At 46.3% G+C, this 25,297-nt stretch overlaps 2 protein-coding genes across 13 annotated transcripts in view; one reads left to right on the forward strand and one right to left on the reverse strand.

The window, feature by feature from the left end:
- The window catches only part of LOC306797239 (uncharacterized protein), a 252,033-nt gene that overhangs the window by 206,495 nt on the left and 20,241 nt on the right, over positions 1–25,297 (reverse strand). For 9 of the 12 annotated variants that reach the window (XM_079296500.1, XM_079296504.1, XM_079296501.1 and 6 more), the window contains exons 5-6: positions 10,893–10,940; positions 8,863–8,994 (exon numbers count right to left, since the gene is read on the reverse strand). The exons of 1 other annotated variant lie outside the window; for it this stretch is intronic. In XM_079296500.1, the coding sequence (XP_079152626.1) occupies positions 8,863–8,994; positions 10,893–10,940 (180 nt within the window). Of the gene's footprint in view, positions 1–8,862; positions 8,995–10,892; positions 11,016–11,120; positions 11,237–12,903; positions 13,324–20,081; positions 20,254–25,297 lie in introns of those variants that run through there. 2 more of the 12 variants (XM_079296497.1, XM_079296498.1) reach the window with 2 other exon arrangements.
- LOC306797435 (uncharacterized protein) lies at positions 16,159–23,852 on the forward strand (the record flags this gene model as incomplete). The annotated part of the gene is made up of 14 exons (XM_079296801.1): positions 16,159–16,258; positions 18,921–19,105; positions 19,283–19,511; positions 19,708–19,773; positions 20,119–20,379; positions 20,927–21,297; positions 21,369–21,852; positions 21,934–22,029; positions 22,113–22,208; positions 22,481–22,576; positions 22,668–22,763; positions 22,870–22,965; positions 23,077–23,172; positions 23,812–23,852. The coding sequence occupies 14 exons, from the start codon at positions 16,159–16,161 to the stop codon at positions 23,850–23,852; spliced, it is 2,313 nt and encodes a 770-aa protein (XP_079152927.1).

The following is a 25,297-nucleotide window of genomic DNA, read 5'->3' on the forward strand; positions in this document are numbered from 1 at the left end:
GGCTGCTGCAGGTCGTGTGGTGATCCAGAGGCGAGCAGAGGGAAGCAGTTTCCCCCTGAAGAGGTTTGTCAGCAGCACATCCACTGAGGTGGACTCTGTAACATCAGTCAGGACCTCATTGTTGGTGAAGTCCAGAGGAAGTCGACACTCATCCAGACCGTCAAAGATGAACAGAACCAGGAACTCTTCAAACCTGCAGATTCCTGCTGCTTTGGTTTCACTGAAGAAGTGATGAACAAGTTGCACCAAGCTGAACTGTTTCTCTTTCAGCACATTCAGCTCTCTGAAGGTGAATGGAAATGTGAACAGTATGTCCTGGTGGTCTTTGTCTTCAGCCCAGTCCAGAGTGAACTTCTGTGTTAGGACTGTTTTCCCAATGCCAGCCACTCCCTTTGTCATCACTGTTCTGATTGGTTCCTCTGCTCCAGGTGAGGCTTTAAAGAGGTCTTCTTGTCTGATGGTTGTTTCTGGTCTGTGTGGTTTCCTGGATGCTGTTTCAATCTGTCTGACCTCATGTTGATCATTGACCCCTGCAGTCCCTCCCTCTGTGATGTAGAGCTCTGTGTACATCTCATTCAGAAGGGTTGGGTTTCCTGCTTTAGCGATCCCCTCAAACACACACTGGAACTTCTTCTTCAGGTTAGATTTGAGTTCACGCTGACAAACTGCAGCAAGAAGTCCTGAATGAACACAACAAAGAAGATCAATGAGTCAAAGAACAGACTTCAACATGTCATTTCCTCACAGAATGAGTCTATGAATACATGTTGGTCCATCTCTTGAGACTTCAGTAAACGTCACATTTATCCAGCATGTTGAATCTTTAGAGAAATCCTCTTACTGCTCTGCAGACAGTCAGCCAGCTCCTCCTGCTTCATTCTCCTCAGGAAGTTCATTGTGATCTTCTCAAACGCCTCTCTGCTGCTCCTCCTCTGCTCTTCATCCTCACCGTCCAGCACCTCCTCATCCTCCCTCTGACTCTCTAAGCATTCTGGGTAATCTGAACTCAGTCCCTTCTGGATCTTCTTCAGCTCGTTCTTCACAAAAGTGACGATGTTCTCCTCCAGCAGCTGGAACAGAACATTCTATGAATGACACAAACTAAAAGCATGGAAGCAAACATCAGATCCATGTTGGACAGACTGACGATCCACTGGTCTACAGAGTGCAGCACGGAGATGATTGTGAACACAAGAGATGTAACAGCAGTTGTACATGTACAGACCATGAATATGGAGTCCAGGTGTGTTTGATGCTGCTGGGCAGACGGACCTCTGGGAACCTCTGAGCTCTGCTGGTCCTCTCTGTGGAGGAATCATGAACAATCATCTCACACTGTGTCTGTCCACACAGAGACCAACACAAGGACGGCTCCTCCAGACCAGGGGTGTCAAACATACGGCCCGCCACGTCATTTTATGTGGCCCGCGAATCTGCCAGCAAAAATGAAAAGTGAGATGTGAAAATAAAAGTATCCCCATGGTCGAAATGATGAGATAGAAAGTCGAAGTGATGAGACAGCATGTTGTCTGTGTGCCGACATTAAAACGATCACAACAGGTGGACAGGAGATGCAACAACCCATAAAGAGGATTCCAACGAGTGATGGTGTCTTTCTCAACATGCGTACTTCTCTGTACTTGTGAACTCGTGGACTTGTGAAACGTCATCAGTCTCAGCCCAAGTACTGTTCCAATTCAAAGTCCACATCCAGCCAAGCACGGTCCTAATGCCCGGATGTGGCTCCGCCCATTTTACCGGGGATGCATCGGAGGTGACTTGTCTGTACTTGGGACAGCCAAATATCCCAGAATGCATTTTGCACCAGCAACAGGAAACAATGGCGGAGGAGAAATCACACAACTGGAAGTTAAAACTTTCGAAATACTACTGTTGTTAAGTCACAGAAAGTCATTTTAGGATGTTTTGAGGGAAGAAGTTAGTTGTTTTACCTCTTTCACGCCCCCTATTTGTAGGCTTCTGCTCGAAAACAGCATAGCCATCCTAAAGAGACCACAGTTCTGTACTACAAGGTCTATTTTAATACTTTGTGAGGCTATAATCAGATCACAACACTGGTGATATATTTATTTATACATGTATATGTATATATATATGTAAATAATAATATATCATTTTTGATTTCAAGTGAAAACGAAAACAGCAGGGTTGTCATATTTAGTTTGATTGTGAAAATACTTTACAGAACAAAACGGATGAAAGTCATGAGACCAGCTGAGGTGATGATGTCATCAAGTAAGCTGCTGTTCCAAATGTCTGTCGAGCTGCAACAACGAATCGATAAAATCGATTTTTAAAAGAGTTGGCAACGAATTTCATGATCGATTCGTTGTGTCGCGCGATTCTTACGCCACTCAATAAGTCGCGGAGATGTTTGAGTGTAAAACAGAAGTTGAGTTGAGCCGTTCACGCCGCCGGTCTCTCCGGGGCTATTTGTGTTCATTCGCACTGGACGCGCCGGAGAGGGGGCGGGGCTTATCGCCCTGAAAGCCGTTCAACTGTCCGCCATTAACCATGGAAACAATAACCTCTATGTCTGCTGAGTACGTGTTGTGGAAGTCACAGATATCCCGGAAACTAAACTGAAGATGTTCGGAGTCGTTACATTTACACGTCTGACATTTACAACCGGCCCTTTGAGGACCGTGATGCTGATGTGGCCCCAGAGTGAAGATGAGTTTGACCCCCCTGCTCCACACAGTGAAGTCTTGATCGTGCTGCTGATCCCACTGTCCCGGCTGCATTTCTTTGCAGTTCCGTGTGTAAAAACACCTTCAAACACTGCACCAAACCAGGGTTAGAAAGACACAACAGACCAAACCCTGTTTTAAAGAAAGCAACTCTTCCGATGTAAAGAATTATAGGCCAATGCGTACCTCAACCAGAACAAGCTTCTTGACCCACACCAGTCTGGTTTCATTCAGGCTACTCAACCGAGACCGCCCTCCTTGCCGTCACAGAGGAACCCCACATTGCTGGATCAGCCTTCCCACTCCCCTCGGCCGTCCTCCTGCTGGACCTTTCAGCGTTGTTGACACAGTGAACCACCAGAAAGTTCTAGCGGTGCCTCTTCGTCCCTTTATCTACCCAGCTAGTGTTCTCATGCTATTATTTAGTTCCACACCACCAGGGAGGTTTGGAACCAGAGCCTCGGACTCATAAAGGTCCCGGTACCCAAGAAGAGGAACGACTCCAGACTGTATGTAAGAAGTGGACGTAGTCATGGTGACGTCTCTCATTGGTTTGTGGACTGATGTTTTGAGCCTCAAGTTTGGCCATTTCGCCGTTGCCAACTTGTTGTTTTTTGCAACCAGTGAACAGGAAGTGACCATATCTGGACGTAGTCGTCATGACGTAGAGACGCCGTACACGTCTCTGGTAGAGACCTGTCAATCAGCGTGTAGCCCCGCCCTAAAGCATCCCCTGCTTTATGGTCTGTGTGACTCTAAATGGACCATAATGTACTAAATGAACATCATGCTGTATTGAAGAATACTTGAAACTAGAGATTGAGACATAAACTCATGTTTACAATGTTTACTGAGGTAATAAATCAAGAGAGAAGTAGAGTCATTTTCTATAGACTTCTATACAACCAGAGGAGTCGCCCCCTGGTGGTCACTAGAGAGAATGCAGGTGTGAACCTGGTGTTTCTTGACATTTCCTCCGGGGTAAACGCTACATGGCTGCCCGATCCAAAGTTGTGGCTAACTTCGAGGCTAGCACCCTTCACTTTAAAGAGCAGCAGGTGACAAACGAGCCAGTTTGAAGGAGCCGACAACTTCGTTTAGCGCCTCAGAAAACGACGTAATCACGAAATAGTTTTAGACGCTTTAGAAACAGGAAGGAGTTTCTGTAACCAATTAGTCGAGAGAATAAAAGCAGTGAGAATAGAGGTGTTTATGAACGCTCCACTGGTTCCCTGGATCATTCATTACCTGGGTGTTTGGCGAGTGTTTCTGAAAGACAGCGGCGGCTCCATGGACATGTCACTCTTCATGGACACACAGCTGGGTTCAGGTTGATCAGAGTCCGGTCTCTTAAGAGTCCTGTTAGACAGAGAGAACAAAAAGGAAATTCACTTTTTAATCTTCAGCTACAGAAGCTTCTGGAAGACAAGAAACTATCAACAAGAGAATGAAAGTAGGCCATGAATATGAGATATGAGATTACAGATAATTTAAATCCCCAAACTGTCGGTCACATCAATACAGCATCACAGAAAGAGGAGCGTCTGTGTTCATGACGCCATCGACCATCATACCGTCTGCATTCATAAATACCAGCCAGTGGTGGCCGGCCAATAGAGGGCCACGGGGCCACGGCCCCACCCACCTTGAGCCACAAAAAAAAGAAGAAAAAAAAAGAATTATAATATTATTAATTTTAAAAATAAATTATATTAATAAATTATACAAATTGTCAACATTTGTAATATTTGTAAAATAGGATATCTGCTTGTCCTCTCAGCTGTCCCCGTGCACGTCTCTCCTGCGCGTGCACGTGCTGGGGCCAGATCGATTTGGCCCAAGGAAGACGGGTCTAATAAGCAGCTTAGCCAATCACTGATTAAAGAAATAAATGAGTGACTTACAATCTAGCCAATCAGCGCCCTAAAAAAGACTTCCGGGAGGACCATCCTCATCTGGCCCACGGCTGCGAGTGCTCGTTCTCATCTCGCGTGTTCTCGTGTTCAGACAGCAGACTCGCGGGAAAGGGAAGCAGCACATGAAGCTTCTGTACTAGCTGAACACCAGACAGGTTAGCTAGCTGCATGACGTCATGCTAATCATTTATTTAGCTTTAAAACAACGGGGACGGATCCAGCACGGACAGTTACAGGAGTGAGGGATGAGGAGGTAAGGAAACATGAGAACACCAGGGTAGGGAGTGAGGGATGAGGAGGTAAGGAAACATGAGAACACCAGGGTAGGGAGTGAGGGATGAGGAGGTAAGGAAACATGAGAACACCAGGGTAGGGAGTGAGGGATGAGGAGGTAAGGAAACATGAGCACACCAGGGTAGGGAGTGAGGGATGAGGAGGTAAGGAAACATGAGAACACCAGGGTAGGGAGTGAGGGATGAGGAGGTAAGAAAACATGAGAACACCAGGGTAGGGAGTGAGGGATGAGGAGGTAAGGAAACATGAGAACACCAGGGTAGGGAGTGAGGGATGAGGAGGTAAGGAAACATGAGAACACCAGGGTAGGGAGTGAGGGATGAGGAGGTAAGGAAACATGAGCACACCAGGGTAGGGAGTGAGGGATGAGGAGGTAAGAAAACATGAGAACACCAGGGTAGGGAGTGAGGGATGAGGAGGTAAGGAAACATGAGAACACCAGGGTAGGGAGTGAGGGATGAGGAGGTAAGGAAACATGAGAACACCAGGGTAGGGAGTGAGGGATGAGGAGGTAAGGAAACATGAGAACACCAGGACACACATGAGAACTCTGTCAAGCTACATATTAGACAAAGTGAACATCTTTTCTTCTACATAGCTGTCCTCAATCTGCTTAACTTGGTCATGGAGGCATCAACATGTAATAGAGATGTTAAATTAACAGTGAAAACTCATCACAGCTTAATTTAACATCAGTATTCATAATAGTCTTTTTCTCCCGGAGTGCCCGTGTCTCGTTCTCATCTCGCGTGTTCTCGCTACCCAGCTGGACGACGGTGAAGAAACAACGAGGAGGTGGATAAAAACCGGCACGTTTGATCAAAAAGAATTGATTGTGTGAAGTTTTGTGGGGCTTTTGAGTTGGCTTTGCGTGGGCATGACGAGACCGACTCCTCGGACAACCCTGGCGTGTTCAAGGGACTGGTGGATTCTGTTGCCAGCTGGTGCTTGTGCTACGCTACATCGATGCTAACGGTAACGTACAAGAGCGTTTTCTCGAGTACATCACCATCCAGAACGCGACCGCTGACACCATCGCTGCAGCGCTCACGGAGAGGCTGAGCACCATCCTCCCAAACGGACAAACCGACAAACGTATCGCCCGAGCGTACGACGGGGCTGCCGTCATGAGGGGAGCCACCGGCGGAGTGCAGCGGAAGATACTGGATGTCTACGACAACGCTCACTACGTCCACTGCTACGCGCACCAGCTGAACCTCATCATGCAGCAGGCCACAGCACGCATCCCCAGGATCCACACCTTCTTTTCGGACCTCGGTGGATTCTCTGCCTTCTTCTCCAGGTCACCCAAGCGAACCACCGTGCTGGACCAGATGGTTGCGCACAGACTTCCTCGAGCCTCCACAACACGGTGGAACTTCCAGAGTCGCGCTGTAAACACTGTGTACGAGCACCAGGACGACCTCCTGAAGTGTTTCCAGAACATCAGAGACTCTGGGAACTTTGATCCACAGCTGTCAGAGAGGCCGGGGGCTTCGTGAGGATGCTTGAAGACGAGACTTTCTGTTTCTTCCTGGCATTGTTCCACAAGATCATGCAAATGTGGACATGCTCTTCAGCCAGCTGCAGAAGAGGAGCATCGACCCTGTCTTCATTGAAGGACTTGTCCAGAGGTTCACAGACAGCATTCAAAAAATCAGATCAATAACGATATTTACTACGAGCTGATAAAGCTTTTGTTGTTGGAAAGATGAGTTGCTCACGTCCAACAGTCTGTAAAAGCCGAAATGGGCCGAGTCATCAAAGTGAATGATTATGATAGAAAACATCACAATGATATTTGTTTCAATATTTTAAAGGAAAAAGATCAGATTTCTATGAAAATGCAGGTCGTTATTAAACACAATTTGTAATAACAGGCTTATTCAGGTGTCCACCAAGTCCGTTTGTAGAAGAGGCCGAGTTGTTTTTGAAGATGTCAAGTTAGAAACTGGAACTTTATTTGTTGGAACAGGGCGTCCATGTCCTCTGTGTGGGGACAGTGGATCTGACCAGCAGGACGCTGGGACATGGGGAACAACAGAGGCTGGCTACAGAGGTTGTTGTGTTGTAGTTGTCAATATTAATACTTTATACACTTGCACACATACATGTACTATGTGGGTGTGTATGCACAGCACATGCTAACTACAGGAAGTAGTCAAATATTCAACAACATACTCGACCGTCTCCTGAAAAGGGAGGACAAGCTGCTAACTGACCGTCTGATACATTTTGATGATGTCGTTATAATTTCCCATCATCTGAAGTTGTTTGTCAGACTTTACACATTGTTTTTTTAATACTTGACTTTATCACAGAAGCATGTGTTCAATCAGAATCACTTTCATCAAAATAGCTTCATTGCAAATTGAAGTTGATTTCTCTTTGACAGGTATGTGACACCATCCTGATGCAAGCCAAGGAGCGGTTCTCCTTCAGCCAGCACCTCGTCAGCACAACACTGCTGCATGGAGCGTTGTTCCCACAACACAGTGTGACGTTCCCTGAGTCGCTGCTTGAAACCACAGTGGAGGCTTACCCCATGTTGGACCAGGCCAAGCTCAAAACAGAGCTGTCCCTCATCTATGAGAAGAGTGAGTGCAAGGCCTGCAGTGGTGCAGTGCCTATGTACCAGTTCTTCATGGAGAACAACCTTCACAGAGTGTCACTCTGCTCAGGATCCTCATCACCACACCGTGACCACAGCTGAACCCGAGAGGTGTTTCTCCACTGTGAAGAGGATCAAGACCTTCCTGAGGAGCACCATGACACAGGATGGCCTGAATGCTCTGGCTGTGCTCTCCATGGAGAAGGAACTTGTCAGGGACATGCCTGACTTCAGTGAGAAGGTCATTGAGAGGTTTGCCACTCAGAAGAGCAAAGTTCCTTTTCAAATAACTTCCTCATCATGAAAACATGCAGGTTTCCTCCCCGCACTGATGGGTGTTTCTCCAACAAACAAGGTTCATCGGGGCATCTTCAAATATACTTCTTCTATCAGACTATATATGATATTTATATTTTATTATAATATATTCATGATATTTATGTTGTATATTTATGATTATATGGTATTTACATTTTATTATAATATATTCATGATATTTATATTGTATATTTATGATTATATGGTATTTATATTTTATTATAATATATTCATGATATTTATGTTGTATATTTATGATTATATGGTATTTATATTTTATTATAATATATTCATGATATTTATATTGTATATTTATGATTATATGGTATTTATATTTTATTAGAATATATTCATGATATTTATATTGTATATTTATGATTATATGGTATTTATATTGTATTATAATATATTCATGATATTTATATTGTATATTTATGATTATATGGTATTTATATTTTATTATAATATATTCATGATATTTATATTGTATATCAATGATTATATGGTATTTACATTTTATTATAATATATTCATGATATTTATATTGTATATTTATGATTATATGGTATTTATATTTTATTATAATATATTCATGATATTTATATTGTATATTTATGATTATATGGTATTTATATTTTATTATAATATATTCATGATATTTATATTGTATATTTATGATTATATGGTATTTATATTTCATATTATACTGAACATTATTATTATATGAGATATATATATTAATATCCTGAATTGTATGAATAAGATGTCCTTATTATGTCAGTGTTGGAATAAATGATAACAATGTAACTGCAAAGTACGAATGCGTTTTTGATACTTTTTTTTTTTTTTGCATTGAATTATACTATTTGCTGAAATTGATTGGATGGCCCGACCCAACAAACAATCCACCAGCCGCCACTGGCTGAACCTCTTCTCCAGTGCTTTGAACCCCATTCAGCCTCTGCTGCCCTGCAGCCGAACCCTCCGCTGGTTGTCCTGGATGATGACTTACCCGCGCTTTTGTGAAGGCTTCTTACTTCCGAAGGACCTTCTTTTGAAATTCAGCGGGATATCCTTGGACCAGTCACTCTTCATGGACACACCGCTGGGTTCAGGTTGATCAGAGTCCAGTTCCAGGAGGTTCCTGTTAGACATAGAGGAAGACCAACAGAGAAGGATATCCACTTATTAAATCTTCAGCTCCAGAAGCTGCTGAAGACTAGAAGCTATCAACAAGAAGATAAAAGTCTGAAGCTCTTCACACTGAAAGATTTCTGTTCTATTATTCATCTTTCTGGGAGAACGAGTGTCACGATATTAAAGTTCTAGCGGTGCCTCTTCGTCCCTTTATCTACCCAGCTAGTGTTCTCATGCTGTTATTTAGTTCCACACCACCAGGGAGGTTTGGAACCAGAGCCTCGGACTCATAAAGGTCCCGGTACCCAAGAAGAGGAAGGACTCCAGACTGTATGTAAGAAGTGGACGTCGTCATGGTGACGTCTCTCATTGGTTTGTGGACTGATGTTTTGAAGCCTCAAGTTTGGCTATTTCACTGTCACGAACTTATTTTTTTGCAACCAGTGAACAGGAAGTGACCATATCTGGACGTAGTCGTCATGACGTAGCGACGCCGTACACGTCTCTGGTAGAGACCTGTCAATCAGCGTGTAGCCCCGCCCTAAAGCATCCCCTGCTTTATGGTCTGTGTGAGTCTAAATGGACCATAATGTACTAAATGAACATCATGCTGTATTGAAGAAGACTTGAAACTAGAGATTGAGACATAAACTCATGTTTACAATGTTTACTGAGGTAATAAATCAAGAGAGAAGTAGAGTCACTTTCTATAGACTTCTATACAACCAGAGGAGTCGCCCCCTGGTGGTCACTAGAGAGAATGCAGGTGTGAACCTGGTGTTTCTTGACATTTCCTCCGGGGTAAACGCTACATGGCTGCCCGATCCAAAGCTGTGGCTAACTTCGAGGCTAGCACCCTTCACTTTAAAGAGCAGCAGGTGACAAACGAGCCAGTTTGAAGGAGCCGACAACTTCGTTTAGCGCCTCAGAAAACGACGTAATCACGAAATAGTTTTAGACGCTTTCGAAACAGGAAGGAGTTTCTGTTTCCAATCGGTCTGTTGACGGCTGCGCCGGTCAGGATATGAAAACACCGATCACCCAAATGAACCCCCACCCTTGCTGATCCTCGACCGCAGAGCTCGCTGATAGAGGCGGGAAACGCTGACTACCCATATATGGTGAGCCCCCACCTTTTCTGCTCTCATACTCAGCAGAGCGCGTCCCCGCTCCCGCGGCCACGCATTAGAGGCAGGCGCCTCCTACATCCGCATTCAGCGGAGGACAGGATGTAAGCAGTGACATTTCACTCTTCACTTCAACTTTTGCTCCCTTGCATCAGCTTTGGACCACACACTCCAACAGGTTTCCTATTGGAGTGTGGTTTCACCCCTCGATACACTTCTCTGAAGGGTTCCTTTGGTTGGAAGTATCGAACATTTCAACACAACACCGTGAAGGGTTCCTTTGCTCGGTATTCTAAAACGACTCTCGAGAGGTATTTTGCCTCCGGTAGGAGTCTAAACGATCCATTTCTTTCCATTGTATTTCACACAAAACCATTCTGCCTTCAACTGTATTCATCTTTGTATCATAACCTGAATCTTACTTTCATAAAATAAAACCAACAACCTCTGTAATACGAGGTTGGAAATCCGTGTCTGTCATCCCACTGCTTCACATAACGGAGAACATAGGATGCTCACGCGGGTTATTCAGAGTTACGTTTTATGCAGAAATCCATCTGTCGTAAAGTAATCTTGAAGCTGGAGTTTCCCCAGGCAGCATAGAATGTAAGTAAAAAATATACTTTCAAACACTGGACTGTACGACCACTAAGCCGACCCAGGGAGCTCGTGGCTGGTAATACAGCACAGCAGGTCGCATCCCGCTACAGGTCGAGAGAATAAAAGCAGCGTTTTTAAGATAAATCAGGTGAGCATAGAGGCGTTTATAATTCATTACCTGGACGTTTGGCCACTCTTTCTGAAAAACAGCGGCGGATTCATGGACCTGTCACTCTTCATGGACACACAACTGGGTTCAGGTTCATCAGAGTCCAGTTCAGGGTCCGGTTCCCTGAGGTCCCTGTTAGACAGAGAGGAAGACCACCAGAGAAGCTTCAGTGTGCAGTTTCTGCTTTAAGAAGGTTTGTTCTTTCACATGTTTTGTGACGAACTGATGATGACTTACGTTACAAATGGCTCCTCCATGGACCCGTTGCTCCTTAAGGACCCGCAGCTGGGTTCAGGTCCAGGTCCAGGTCCAGGTTTAGTTGGACCAGGTCCTTCCATGGCGAATGGGAACTCCTAATAGATCATTCAACAGATTTTTAACAGAGTATTTGTCAAAATGTAAACAAATATCGACTAAAACAATGGGTCAGAAGTAGGAAGTTGTCTTGCTGTTTCCAGATTTTCACAATAAGAGAGAGAGCTTTGTTTTGAAGTGTTGTGAGTCGTCACGCTCTGAAAACCAGTTTAACCAGTTTAACCAGTTACAATGTTCCATCAACAGCAGACACACTGGAGGGGTTTATTCAAGCACAGTAACAAGTACACTGTTGAGGTACTAATACTCCATTTGAGTATTTTGTAGTGTTAACTGTACTACATCACAGAGGTACATGTAGTACTTTATACTGCACTACATCTCAGAGGTACATGTGGTACTTTATACTGTACTACATCTCAGAGGTACATGTTGTACTTTATACTGTATTACACCTCAGAGGTACATGTTGTACTTTATACTGTACTACACCTCAGAGGTACATGTTGTACTTTATACTGTACTACACCTCAGAGGTACATGTGGTACTTTATACTGTACTACATCTCAGAGGTACATGTTGTACTTTATACTGTACTACATCTCAGAGGTACATGTTGTACTTTATACTGTACTACATCTCAGAGGTACATGTGGTACTTTATACTGTACTACACCTCAGAGGTACATGTTGTACTTTATACTGTACTACACCTCAGAGGTACATATTGTACTTTTTACTGTACTACACCTCAGAGGTACATGTTGTACTTTATACTGTACTACACCTCAGAGGTACATATTGTACTTTTTACTGTACTACACCTCAGAGGTACATGTTGTACTTTATACTGTACTAAAACCTCAGAGGTACATGTTGTACTTTATACTGTACTACACCTCAGAGGTACATGTTGTACTTTATACTGTACCACGTGTATCTGACAGCTTTAACTACTTTAGTCAGATTAATATAAAATTAAATCTATAATAAATTATGACGTATTATTATAGGATATAATACACGTATATATACACTCATTAAATGTGTTTTTTGTATTTTACTGTGTAATCTGTGTTCACGACTAACATGTAGTTTACTTTTGTTCCAGCAGATGGCACCACGTGACTGTTTTTTGCAGCACGAGGGACTTTCCCAGTGTTTGTTCTGACACGTGGTGCGATGACGTAATGCGGGCCAACGGCTCTTCCTCATTTAGTGACGCAGTTATTTTACAGGTTAAAATAAAAACACTTTTATTTTTATTATTTTATTGCTGCGTTCGAAAAATAAATCCGATAAATTCAAACACTTAATGTATTGTTTAATTTATTTTTATTTCAATACATATTTAATTGGTAAATAACAAATATATATATTTAATTGTATTCATGATGCCTTCACGGTTGTAACGTTAAAGTAAGTTCAGATCTCGTTCTGGTAAACTCTCTTCAACATCAACACAAATAAAGATAAATGAACCGTTTTTAATCCGCTTCTTTCATTAACTTCATATATTATATTATTAGCTTTGGTGTGACGTTCAGAGAATGACGGAGCGACTCTCGGTAACAACGTCTTCATGTTCAAACCAGCGCACAATAACTCTCTTAATACTCTCATGTTCACACACAACTGTGACTACAGTAAAGACGGCTCACACCAGTCTACCAGGTACTTCATTTAATGTACTTTATACTTTACCTTCAGAAGGAGTACACACGGAGGACTCGACGTTCAGAGGAAGTTACAGGAAGATAAAGTTTAACCAGGAAACTCCAAGAAGAGGCGAGGCTGTTAAAGAGACATACACCCAGTACTGCTGCGAGTACTACCGCAGGATTTATACAGTAATACAGTCTGTTTTATACTGTGAACACAGAGATATGAGGGTCCAGACCAGCAGCGAGACCAGGTCCGAGACCAGGACCAGCAGCGAGACCAAGACCGGCAGCGAGACCAGGACCAGATGAGAGACCAAGACCAGCAGCGAGACCAAGACCGGCAGCGAGACCAAGACCAGCAGCGAGACCAAGACCGGCAGCGAGACCAAGACCGGCAGCGAGACCAAGACCAGCAGCGAGACCAAGACCGGCAGCGAGACCAAGACCGGCAGCGAGACCACTAATCCAGAAAGAAAAGAGTCAGAAGTCCACACGGAGAACTACTAGTACTTCTACTTCAGTGAGGTAGTACGTAGTGGTACTGTCACTGGTCGTGGAGTATTTTCACAGTGTGTTTGTACTTTTCCTGAAGTAATGTTTCAGTGCAGTACATTTAGTTGTAGTAGAGTTTTGTAACAGAGTTATGTTGTACCTGGGCCTTCACTGCTGTCCTGCAGCTGAAACACAGCTACGTTATTATTTGTTTCCTGTCAAAATGAAGCTCAACACCTAAAAATACACGAACTGCAGAGAATACGCAGAGAGTGACCTGTGAGTGACCTGTGAGTGACCTGTGACTGACCTGTGAGACTGACCTGTGAGAGACCTGTGAGACTGACCTGTGAGAGTGACCTGTGAGACTGACCTGTGAGTGACCTGAGAGTGACCTGTGAGACTGACCTGTGAGAGTGACCTGTGAGCGTGACCTGTGAGCGTGACCTGTGAGAGTGACCTGTGAGCGTGACCTGTGAGAGTGACCTGTGAGCGTGACCTGTGAGCGTGACCTGTGAGCGTGACCTGTGAGTGACCTGTGAGTGACCTGTGAGACTGACCTGTGAGCGTGACCTGTGAGCGTGACCTGTGAGCCTGACTTGTGAGCCTGACTTGTGAGCCTGACTTGTGAGCCTGACTTGTGAGCCTGACTTGTGAGCCTGACTTGTGAGACTGACTTGTGAGCCTGACTTGTGAGCCTGACTTGTGAGCCTGACTTGTGAGCCTGACTTGTGAGACTGACTTGTGAGCCTGACTTGTGAGCCTGACTTGTGAGCCTGACTTGTGAGCCTGACTTGTGAGCCTGACTTGTGAGCCTGACTTGTGAGCCTGACTTGTGAGACTGACTTGTGAGACTGACTTGTGAGCCTGACTTGTAAGCCTGACTTGTGAGCCTGACTTGTGAGCCTGACTTGTGAGCCTGACTTGTGAGCCTGACTTGTGAGACTGACTTGTGAGACTGACTTGTGAGACTGACCTATGAGAGTGACCTGTGAGAGTGACCTGTGAGAGTGACCTGTGAGACTGACCTGTGAGACTAACCTGTGAGAGTGACCTGTGAGAGTGACCTATGAGAGTGACCTGTGAGAGTGACCTGTGAGAGTGACCTGTGAGACTGACCTGTGAGACTAACCTGTGAGAGTGACCTGTGAGACTGACTTGTGAGACTGACTTGTGAGACTGACTTGTGAGACTGACTTGTGAGACTGACCTGTGAGAGTGACCTGTGAGAGTGACCTGTGAGTGATCTGTGAGAGTGACCTGTGAGAGTGACCTGTGAGTGACCTGTGAGCCTGACCTGTGAGTGACCTGTGAGGTGTATAAAAGGAGAAAAGCTTCAGTTTATGTCCACCGTGTCCTGTCGGGTTGGCCAACATAAGGAGATAAGTCGTCCAAAGCAACCAATAATTCTCCAAAGTTGCTGTTTTGATGTCACACATCCTCCTTTACACTCCCCCTGTTTTCAGGCACATGTCGAGGTCATGAACTCAGTGGTGCTTTAGGATGAGAGAGAGGAGGACAGCACTCTGCAGTTATTGACAGAAGATGAGAAAATGGGCCCCTGGGCACAGAAATGTTAAGGGACCCCATGCACCTCACTACAAGAGCCACGAGAAGGAGCAAAGAGATGTCTTTGCTGCATTTGCATTATTCTTTTGCATCTCTTTGTAGTTGTTTTGTGTCTTTGTTTAGTCATTTTGCATCTTTGTAGTCATTTTGCATGTCGTTCAGACCTTTTTGCGTCAGTTTGCGTCCCTTTAAAGTCGTCTTGCATCACTTTGTAGTTGTCTTGCATCACTTTGTCATGATGCATCTGGTTTTTGTCATTCTGTTTGTTTAATAATTCCTTCTGTATAACTTTATATAGCAGCATAAGATACACAAGTACAATGATAAAATACAACATAAACACACTATACTCTGCTTTAAATCTCCCCCCATCCCAAAAAACACTTCTCTGTATATAAAGGAAGCCTTTCAGTCCCGTACTGTTAACAATTCATTTCATGTGCATTATTTTATCCTCGTGTTTCTCCAAATTAAAGCCTGAGGCTGCACGAACTTCCTCTACAGCTGCAGACATGCTGTGAGTGTACAAGTACAATACACTGAGTACTAACAGCTGTAGAGTCCTGCCTGTCTGTACAATGTATACTGCAGATGTCTGAAGTGAATGTTTTTCTTTGGGTTTTTTACACTAAATCCATGTTTGTCCTCTTGGTGATTTTAGTGATTTGCAGAAAGTCTTCAACATGAGTCAGACATTTGGCTTCAGGAGTCCTGGTTGTTGTAGAGACGCACGTGGCAGCAGCACATGCGTCTCTGATTATCTTCATCTGACGTTTTCACGTACATTTCGTTCACTTTCACGCACGGATCCGTGCCTCGTGGTTCCATAGCAGCGAGTCGAGACAGTTCAGACGTGTTTATTTACCGTGTTGGAGACGCTGCTGGGACGAGTTCCGCTTTCATTAGCACGGAAGACATGGCGCACTTACTGATGTCTGCACGTGATGTGGATGGAGAGACTGGGATCACAGAGGACCCACCTACAGGCGCACACTCCTCGGTGGTTTAGTGCCTCCTCCCGCCTCTTTTTTGGTCATATTGCGCCGTCTGCACAGCAAAGCCGCAGTTGTCCGGCGAGCGGAGCGCAAATCGAAAGCTTTTTTTTTCTGTAATCATCAAACGGGAGAAGGGGCGATAACTACAGTTTGCGCCACTTTCGCACCGTTTCTCCAAACTCTCAATGGAACCCGAAGACTGAAGCCAGCCTCCATCTCTGAACCCCGGGCCACCAGCCATGGAGTGTTGCGCATTTGGCTCGGAGCGCATGCTGTTCTCTGGATATTTACGCATCGCGTTGCTGTGGCTCGTGCAATTAGGAGCGTTCGCGCAACATGGTAGGTGGAAAGCAAACTTTTTATGGCTCAAGTTATGGCTTAAAACAAAAGAAAAAACCTTATGATTTCCAAATGGTTCAGCTGCCATGAAGACACAAAACGACTTCATCTTCATGATCAGGGACATAAAGTGGATGGAGATGACTAAAGCAACCCAGAGTCTCCGCTTGACATCGTTATTTGAAAGAAAAGTAAGAAAAAGTGCAGTAAAAACAACAAAATGAAATAAAGCAACATCAGTTCTCAAACATGCAGCATGTCATCGAAACATGAACATAATCCAGTAAACTCATCTCCCATCATGCCTTCTGGCTGATAACCTTTGTTTGACTTGAACATAAAGCTGCTGTCTCGGTCAGTCAAACATGCCACCCTGTCTTCCGTCTTGCTCATGTCTCTGTCTCCGGGGCGTCCGGCGACACATCAAAGCTCTGCGGTCGTAAGCTTTGAGGCAGGCCGTCGTAAAAGGAGACTCCGTGGGTCCTCGCACAGCTTTGCTACAAGAAAGACATTTGTGTTCCAAAATAAAGTCTACTGACACTCCTGTACCTCCGGGGGACACATTTCAAACTGTTTGGGTGTGACTTGCTGAAAGAAATGTGCTTATTCCCTCTGGTTTATAAGATGCCTTCAGCCCCATTCTCCAGTTTTCTGGTATTTTTAATTTTCTCTTACGCACAAACACGATTTATGAGTGATGTGCAGTTACTCTGCTTTGGTTGGCTGACGCGAGTTTACAGAACGTCTACAGCACTAAGGGTTGGAAACGGTTACCATGGTCACCATCTTATTTTAGCACGTTAGCACGCTCACACTGATTACAAATCATCTCGAGTGGGATTTCAATTTTGTCCACTGCATTTCTTAAATCCAGCCGATGCTTTGAGATATTTTAGTATTGGTCAATCAGCCGCGAGCATGTCAGAAATTCTAATGTCTTACAGTTTTGTCTCTTTTTGTCCTCTTGTGCAGAGTTTAGTTTGAGACATTTTACTGCTTTTCCACCTCGTCAAGAATACAAAGAAAAGTTATGAAGCCGTCAGGAGCTCCATCCTAAAATCTTTAGTGATCGTGCTTTAAAAACCCTCCAAACCCTCCGAAGTACGAGCGTGTCGAGTGTTTCCGAACTGCTTTGATAATGAGTCGGTCTGACTGTTTGTTTCCGTGGTGAGCGACAGGCCGTCGGGGGGAAAAGACCCGTGGCCTCAGTTGTGTTAACGCCACGCTCTTTCAAATGAATCTTATTTCCTGAGAACCTGCAGAAGTCCCTGCACATCTGGGCTGCTGAGGGCCTCCCTCCCAGTGGGACCCCCCTCCTGGGGGCCGCTTCATTAGCTCACCGCCCCCTCCCCTTCGGCTCTGTAAACTCATTAAGCCGCCAAGTGGACCAGTTTAGCCAGCAGCAGCCAAAGCCTCGCCGATTGTCCTCCTGCCTGGAAAACCTGGATGTTTGGACAACCTGTGACCCGGAGTCTCGTCGGTGGAGCTTCCAGACGAGGTGAACACGCAGACATGAGGCCACGTAAACAAGAGATTTCGCTTTCAAGGGGCCTGTGAAGAAAAGCCTCCGTTGACGACTTTGACCCTTTTCACTTGACAGATGTGGAGCTTTTGAGTGTGCTGGTGTGGAAAACGACATGTTCTGCTCAAATAAACTCAGCCTGCAGCTGCAGAGGTCATGTGCCATTGGCTTGATCGTCCTTTCCCGGGGGGGCGAGTTTAGAGCGGCTCACAGGAATGTCTGTTATTCTTAGCAATTTAGATAACCTCCGGGGGTGAAATGATCCTTCCTGCTCATCTCCTCAATGCCCACTGAGCATTAAGGAGCAAACGTGCCAACACTCCTCTGATAATAGAGTTCCTCGGGAACAAATCACCAATGTATGACAGTTACAGGTGTATAGAAACTCAAAATGTAGCTTGTTAAAATAGACTCAGTTACAACCTTTATCCGGGCACTCAAGAGCACAGCTGTGCTCGACCTTATGTCGAAGGTTTAGGACGATCTGTTGGTAGTGTTGAGTCCCTTTGTGGTGGTAATCCGTCTCTTTGTAGAAGTTTTGCGTCTCTTAGAGGTCGTATTCTGTCTCTTTGTAGACCTGTGGCGTCTCTGCGTGGTTGTATCTCTTTTAGGTAGTTTTACGTCTCTTTGTAGATGTTTTGTGTCTCTTCTTGGTCGTATTCTGCGTCCCTTTGTTGTCCTTCTGGATTATTTTGGTCATTTCATGTCTCAGTGGTAGTTCTGTGTCTCTTTTTTGGTATTTTCATCAATTTGTGATTTTCCAACAGCAGGATTGAGCAGCTGTGTGGTTTTGCTTTCCAAGAGTGCAGGAGAGTTGACCATAAAGATTGTTGTCAAATTACGAATCCCAAGGCCAAGAATAAAGGTCCACACCCTTCAAGCCTTTTGCCTCCAGTGCACTGAGAGAGAAAACTCAGTGAAGCCGAGGACAGTCTGACTCAGTCCTGCAGTTTGTGATAAAGATCGATGAAGCGTCGTGGGGAACTAAAGTCTCAGATAAGACATGACTCCAGGGTCAACCTGCCGAGGTTCTCGTTTTCATTTCCTCTTCGTTAAACTGCATCCAGAAAGATGTTTTTTAACCAACTTAAACACATATCTGCTAAATCAGTGTGTAATTCCCACCACCCTTGCTCTCAGCTCCGGAGTGTTACCCGGGAGGTCATCGGACTTTGCGTAATCCCCATCGCAGCGTCGACTTCGACTCCACGGAGATCCAGGACACGGCCATCCAGGACCTGATCTGTGACCACTCGCTGTCTCCGGGCTGGTACAGATTCAGGATCAACAACAAGCCGGCGGAGATGCCGACCACCTGCGTTGAGGTAAGAGGCCAAACATGGCAGGTGAGCTCTGCCAAAGAAGTCGTTCCCATAAAACCGCCTGCCTGCACAAACATCACCCAGCAGGTCGGGTTGATAAGCACCTTCAGCTCAGGTGGAGAGTTTAATGACCCCCTCGCTGCAGGTAATGACTGTTTCTGTTGACGCCCCCCCCTGCAGATGAACCGCTGTGGTACACAAGCTCCGGTGTGGCTCTCTCTGAAGGACTCCCCCCTGCCGCGGCCCGGCGAGGTCCGCCAGCTCTCTGCCTGCGCCACCTGGCAGTTCTTCCACGGCAGCACCAAGGACTGCTGCCTCTTCCGCATCCCCATCACGGTGCGGAACTGCGGCGAGTTCCTGGTCTACCGGCTGCAGCCCACACAGGGGTGCATGGGATACTGCGCTACAGGTGAACATGCTGGGAGGGTCCACGAGTCCACTCCAGGAGCGTCTGAGCTGGCCGTAACGTCTTCTCAAAGTGCTCTGTGCCATTAGGAACCACTTCCTGACGTTTTAGTTTTGAGGCCGATAACTACATTTATAATTAAGATGTACCGGCCAATGTTCGTGCACCTTAATAATGAGAAAAACATCTGATGTTTCAGTTACTCCAGATGTGGGACCCAGACTCTGCCCGCCAGGTGAGGTAGAAGTCAACGGCCGATGCAAAGGTGAGAGTCTGAGAATGTTGGCTTCTGCTCAAACCACAGATTCTCTTTTGATCTTACTGTGGCATGAAGAATTTTATATTTCATTTACTGGAGAGTTGTACCGTTAAGTTAGCTTCCAGCTCAAAGCAGATTATAATACATAATATTTTAAATCAAAGCAAATTTTTCAATAGAAATGCAATTATTTATTCAAAATGATGCGTTTTTTTTGCAAATAACTTAGATAGATGAGAATAACATTTCGAATTTTTGACCTTATTTTAAAGTGCGACACAAATAAAATAAAATGTATTGAGTCAAATCCTCACCAGGGTTGTTTCGGGTAACTGCTGTCCGGGTTTTCAGCTGCCGTCCCGTCCTTGCCGTCCCGGCCCGTCATCACCCCGGAGCTCATCGGCCACAGCGTCCACCTGAGGTGCTCTTTCATCCCGCCGCCGTGGAACCAGCCACTGGGCTTCCAGGTGGTCTGGGCCAGACACATCGGCCACAGCATGAAGGCTGAGATCAGGCAGGAAGCCACACTGAAGCCCTTCTCTGTGGTGGAGATGGATGGCGTCCACTTCAGGCTCGGCGAAACGGTAATTCCTGCCAGAGAGTTTTCTGAGAGTGTGTGTGTGTGTGTGTGTGTGTGTGTGTGTGTGTGTGTGTGTGTGTGTGTGTGTGTGAGACCCCTGAAAGTGGGGAACGTAAGCTGCGGATCATGCTGACCTCTTTCTGCCTGGGTTCATCCTTAAAGGCAACGGCAGAGAGGCGTGTGTCATATCCAGTTGGAAGGAAAGAGGAGGGTGGGGAAGTTAAATCAGTTGCAGGTTGTGAAAGCCTCGCTCCACATGCTTCACATTTAATCTCTGAGTTCAGTTACGTGAACACGGACAAATGCACACATGTACAATAAAGCTGCTTCTTTACACCGTTTTCTTCGACAACTTGCACAACAGAGTTGCCATTTTCTTTGAAACTTACACAGATTTAATGCCGACACGTTCAGTTCCAGTTCCCTGCCTTCAGACGGGAAGCTGGAAGATGTGGGCGGTTGGAGCGTCGGCTCTTCTGCAAGCAGACAAAGCGCAGAAAAGGCAAAGCAGATTCATGCAGCAGGTCCTGATACTGATACTCCTTTACTGTGGTCCTGAACCCTGCTGTCTTTCCTCAGCATCCAATCACCTTCCTCGGCAGCAGACGCTCGGCAAGACCATCCGATCCCCGCAGGGAAGCAGCAGCAAAGTCTCTCAGCTCCACTTGCCCAACCTGCCCAGCAGGCACGGCATCAAACACCTGTCCTGGGCTGTCACCAGAGAGAACCGAGACAACGCGCCACGCCAGGTTCCCACCTCAGGGAGGGGCGGCGGGACCGGGAGGAGAGAGGCGGTCACCGTCTCCAGAGATGTCCCTAGAACGTCGATCGGTGCCCTCCACGTCACTGCAAACACCCACAACCCCCGCCACAGTACCAACCTCAGGACGGACGGCAGATCTAGCACGGCCATCTCCAGGGCCTTTGTTCCTCACGCGACGTCCTCCAAGGTGAGTTTTGGTGCCGTGCGTCGTCTTGATCTGTAGACATGAATGTCCTTCACTCTGTGATCATCTCCCAGCAGTCCGAAGCAGCATTCACTGGTGCCACACCTGCGAAGGTAACGCCGCCTGCTCCTCACCTATCCACTCAGTCTGGCAAAGGGACGCAGACCCCCCAGCCCAAGCTGTCCACCCACGCCAAACCCCGGACCCCTCCGAGACCTGCCTTCCCTCAGACAGCGGCCCTCACCGCTCTGTCGTACTCGCTCCCTGAGTCAGAGTCCTCCGCTGATGGAGATGAGGCCGAGCCTGGATCTGAAGAACCGGAGACGGTCCCTGCATTGACCTTCACAACGCCGAGCAAGACGGCGTACAGCTCCCCGCTACGAAGAGCTACCTCCATCCAGGCAGCGGTGAGGAGCGGCACGACGGCGGACAAACACGCGACGACCTGCGCCGACCGGCCGTGTTTTCCCGGTGTCCCCTGTGAACCAACCACGGACGAGGGTTTCCACTGTGGGCGGTGTCCCGGAGGATACACTGGAGACGGACGAGCATGCAGAGGTACGGCTCCGTGTGCCTTCATCCCTCGTCTGATGATAAGAAAACATTCACTTTAAGGTAAACATCTGTCTGTTTATCCAGCTGTTTGCAGGCATATGTGTGGAAGGAACATGGAGTGTGCTGCGCCAAACACGTGCCGCTGCAAACCCGGCTACACCGGATTCGACTGTCAGACAGGTAAACAAATAAGTGGCTGACATAGATTATTATAGCCGTTTATGTGTTCTTATATCGTTTGTTTGTGACCCACATTTTCTCAGCAATCTGTGAGCCGGACTGTGTGAACGGGGGCGTCTGCGTTGCTCCGGGTGTGTGTCACTGTCTCCGAGGGTTTCATGGAGAAAGCTGTCAGGAAGGTAAAGCAGTCGTGTCTCCGAGCACCAGAGTCCCTTCAGAAAACACCTCAGCAGGGTCCGACAGTCTGCCCTGCTCGTGGACGTATGGAGGTCAAAAAGAGGAATCAGTTTTAAGCCGTTCCATCACCAGTTAAAGTTCCACATCATCAGTAAAAACGTGTATTAACAGCGATGCATCTTCCAATAATATCACAGATGAATCGACTTGATTTTCTTCAATCTGTTCATTGACATTATGAATGAACTATAACAAATGAAATGCCTCTCTGCAGCTCTGTGCCGGTCCCCATGTGAGAACGGAGGCCGCTGTGTGGGACTGCAGACTTGTTCGTGTCCTTATGGGTTTGTCGGACCTCGATGTGAGACCAGTGAGTTCGCAGTGACTTCAGTTTCTTTGCTTTAAAAAACAAAAAGGTGATTTCTGTTACCAGCCCGTGATGGATGTTGTTTTCCTCGTAGTGGTGTGCAGCCGTCACTGTCACAACGGAGGCCAGTGTGCGTCTCCAGACGAGTGCATGTGTCTTACAGGCTGGAGCGGACCGTCCTGTGAGACAGGTGGGTGTGTGTGTGTGTGTGTGTGTGTGTGTGTGTGTGTGTGTGTGTGTGTGTGTGTGCGTGTCCTCACCTCTGTAACGCTGACGTCGTCGTCTCCCCCCTGCAGCTCTCTGCTCTCCCGTCTGCCTCAACGGAGGTTCGTGCACTCGGCCGAACATCTGCGAGTGTCCTCGCGGTTTCTACGGCGCACAGTGTCAGAATGGTACGACGTCAGCCGTCAACGAGTCAACAAGCAGCTCAAGCGTTCATGGAGTTCATTTGAGAGGTTGTCTCGTGGTTGCTTTTAGTATTTTCTTTGTTCTTTTCCATCCAGCCGTCTGCAGTCCTCCCTGTAAGAACGGCGGTCTGTGCGTAAGGAACAACGTCTGCTCCTGTCTGCAGGGACACACCGGGAGGAGATGCGAGAAAAGTCAGTCCTTCTTCCTCCTCATCGTCACTTGTTTGACGCATTTATTTCCTTCTCTCACCACCGGTGCATCCTCATATTTCTCCATCCTTCCTCACATCTTATCCTCTTCATCCTTTTCTTACTTTGCCATCATGATGTCCTTTAACCTTCCGTCTCTTTATCTTTCTTTCATCAATAAGCTGAATATGTTGTTCTCTCTCTCTCGGGAATCACGTCCCGTACAGATGTTTTTACATTTACAACTGGACCTGTTAGCTCCCATGATGCATCAGTGCAAATGTCTGACAGCCTTTCCCGCAGTGTCATCCACATCAAAACTTGTTTTAGCACAACGTTGTCCAGAAACTATCCAGCCAACAAACACTCAAACTCATAAGTTGAGGCAAAAAAGAAAACTAGAAAGATTCATCATGAGATCACCAAACAGTGAAACTAATAATGAAAACATAGTTAAATAAAACGGAGAAAAACAGCAAAGCCTCTCACATGAGCAGCTGTAATTAGAGAATATTTGCTTGATAACTACGTCCCTTTACTGTAAAACTCACCACACTGAAGCAGGAACAGTCTGCGACACAAAGTTTCTGCTGACAGACGCTTCCCTCAAAGACACCTCCCGTGTGGAAACCGTGGAAACAGTTTCAGACATCAGAGGAGACGGATTCAGAGTTATCTGTTGAAGCTGTGTGTCCTCAGCCGCCTCCTCTTCGTCAGGCGACAGCTCCACACCTGTGGCTCATAGAGGGGCTGTCCTCCATCAGGAGGCAACTGCACATCTCCACGGTGTTACACGGCATTTGGTTTCCTTTCTACCTCTTTTGCTGTTGTCACTTCCTGTTTTCCAGGTCATGCTTTTGCTCTCAGCAGTCATGTCCAAGTCTCTAACGCGTTGATCCGTGTGTCGCCTCGCAGCCAGCTGCCTGCAGCAGTGTCTGAACGGAGGGGAGTGTGTGGGAGCCAACACCTGCCACTGCACGCCGGGCTGGCTCGGCACGCTGTGTCAGATCCGTGAGTGTCCCGGCGAAACGAGGAAATGACGCGCTTCACGAATATCCCGCCGTTTTCCAAACTGAACGGAGACGTTTGTCTCTTGTCCGTGTCTGTCGTTGTGTCACTCCTCAGCTCGCTGTGAACACAAGTGTCTGTACGGCAGCCGATGTGTCCGGCCAAACGTCTGCGCTTGTCGGAGCGGATCTCTTTGCTCCAGAAGGGTAAGAAGGACGGGTTATTTTAGTATTTAGGACTTTTCAATGACTTCCAATTTAGTAGCATTATTTAGTGCAGTAGCTTCCTCCCAGCAGCCAGCAGAGGGTAGAACAGCACCAGGAAACACGCGAATCCACCTCGACCAGCAGCAGCAGCAGCATCCACAGCAGACGTCTTCAATCCCAAGTCACACGCACGACCTTCAACCCCGACCAGGTCGAGTTAAGACGTTGACACGTTCAACAGACTGAGCTATACGAGTCATTACACACATCTTTGAACAGGAAACGATTTGGACACACAAACAGGAAGCAAAGACAATTAATGTCGGCCTCAAATACTTAAACTCTTGCATACGTTCTGTGTTCGATTGTCGACTTTGTTTCCCTTTACTTTATTAACGCAACTATTAACGCAGCTATTTATTGTGTTCACGCAGCTATTTTAGCATCTATTCCTATTTTATTTATGGTCGCACATCCGCTGGTCCCGAGGAGGACTTGAACCCGACACGGGCGCCTTTCGTGTCGTGAACAAACCTCCTGCGCCACCAACGCAAGTACACACATCAAGCTTCTCTTTGCATATTTGACCTTTTCATTTAGAGATTTGGCCCTAAAAATAACTGAACCACATCGGGTTTGAACACACAACCTCAGGCTTTAGAACCCGTTTTATAACACTTTGAGCTATCTCACCTTCAACGCATTTCCATCGTTTCAGAGCTTTTTACTCCTCTTTGGGCGCTGAACTTCAAAAGTCACTGCACCTCACAAGGATTGACCACACAACCTCAGGTACTCTGTCCAGTTGTTTATCACTCTGAGCTCTGTCATCTTCATGATATTTTCTTTGACCTTCTGATCCTCCACATGGACCATTGAATCCACTGTAAGTTATTTTACCTGCAGCTGCTTTT

Source organism: Melanostigma gelatinosum (assembly GCF_949748355.1).
Source record: "Melanostigma gelatinosum genome assembly, chromosome: 24".
Classification (NCBI taxonomy): Eukaryota; Metazoa; Chordata; class Actinopteri; order Perciformes; family Zoarcidae; genus Melanostigma; species Melanostigma gelatinosum.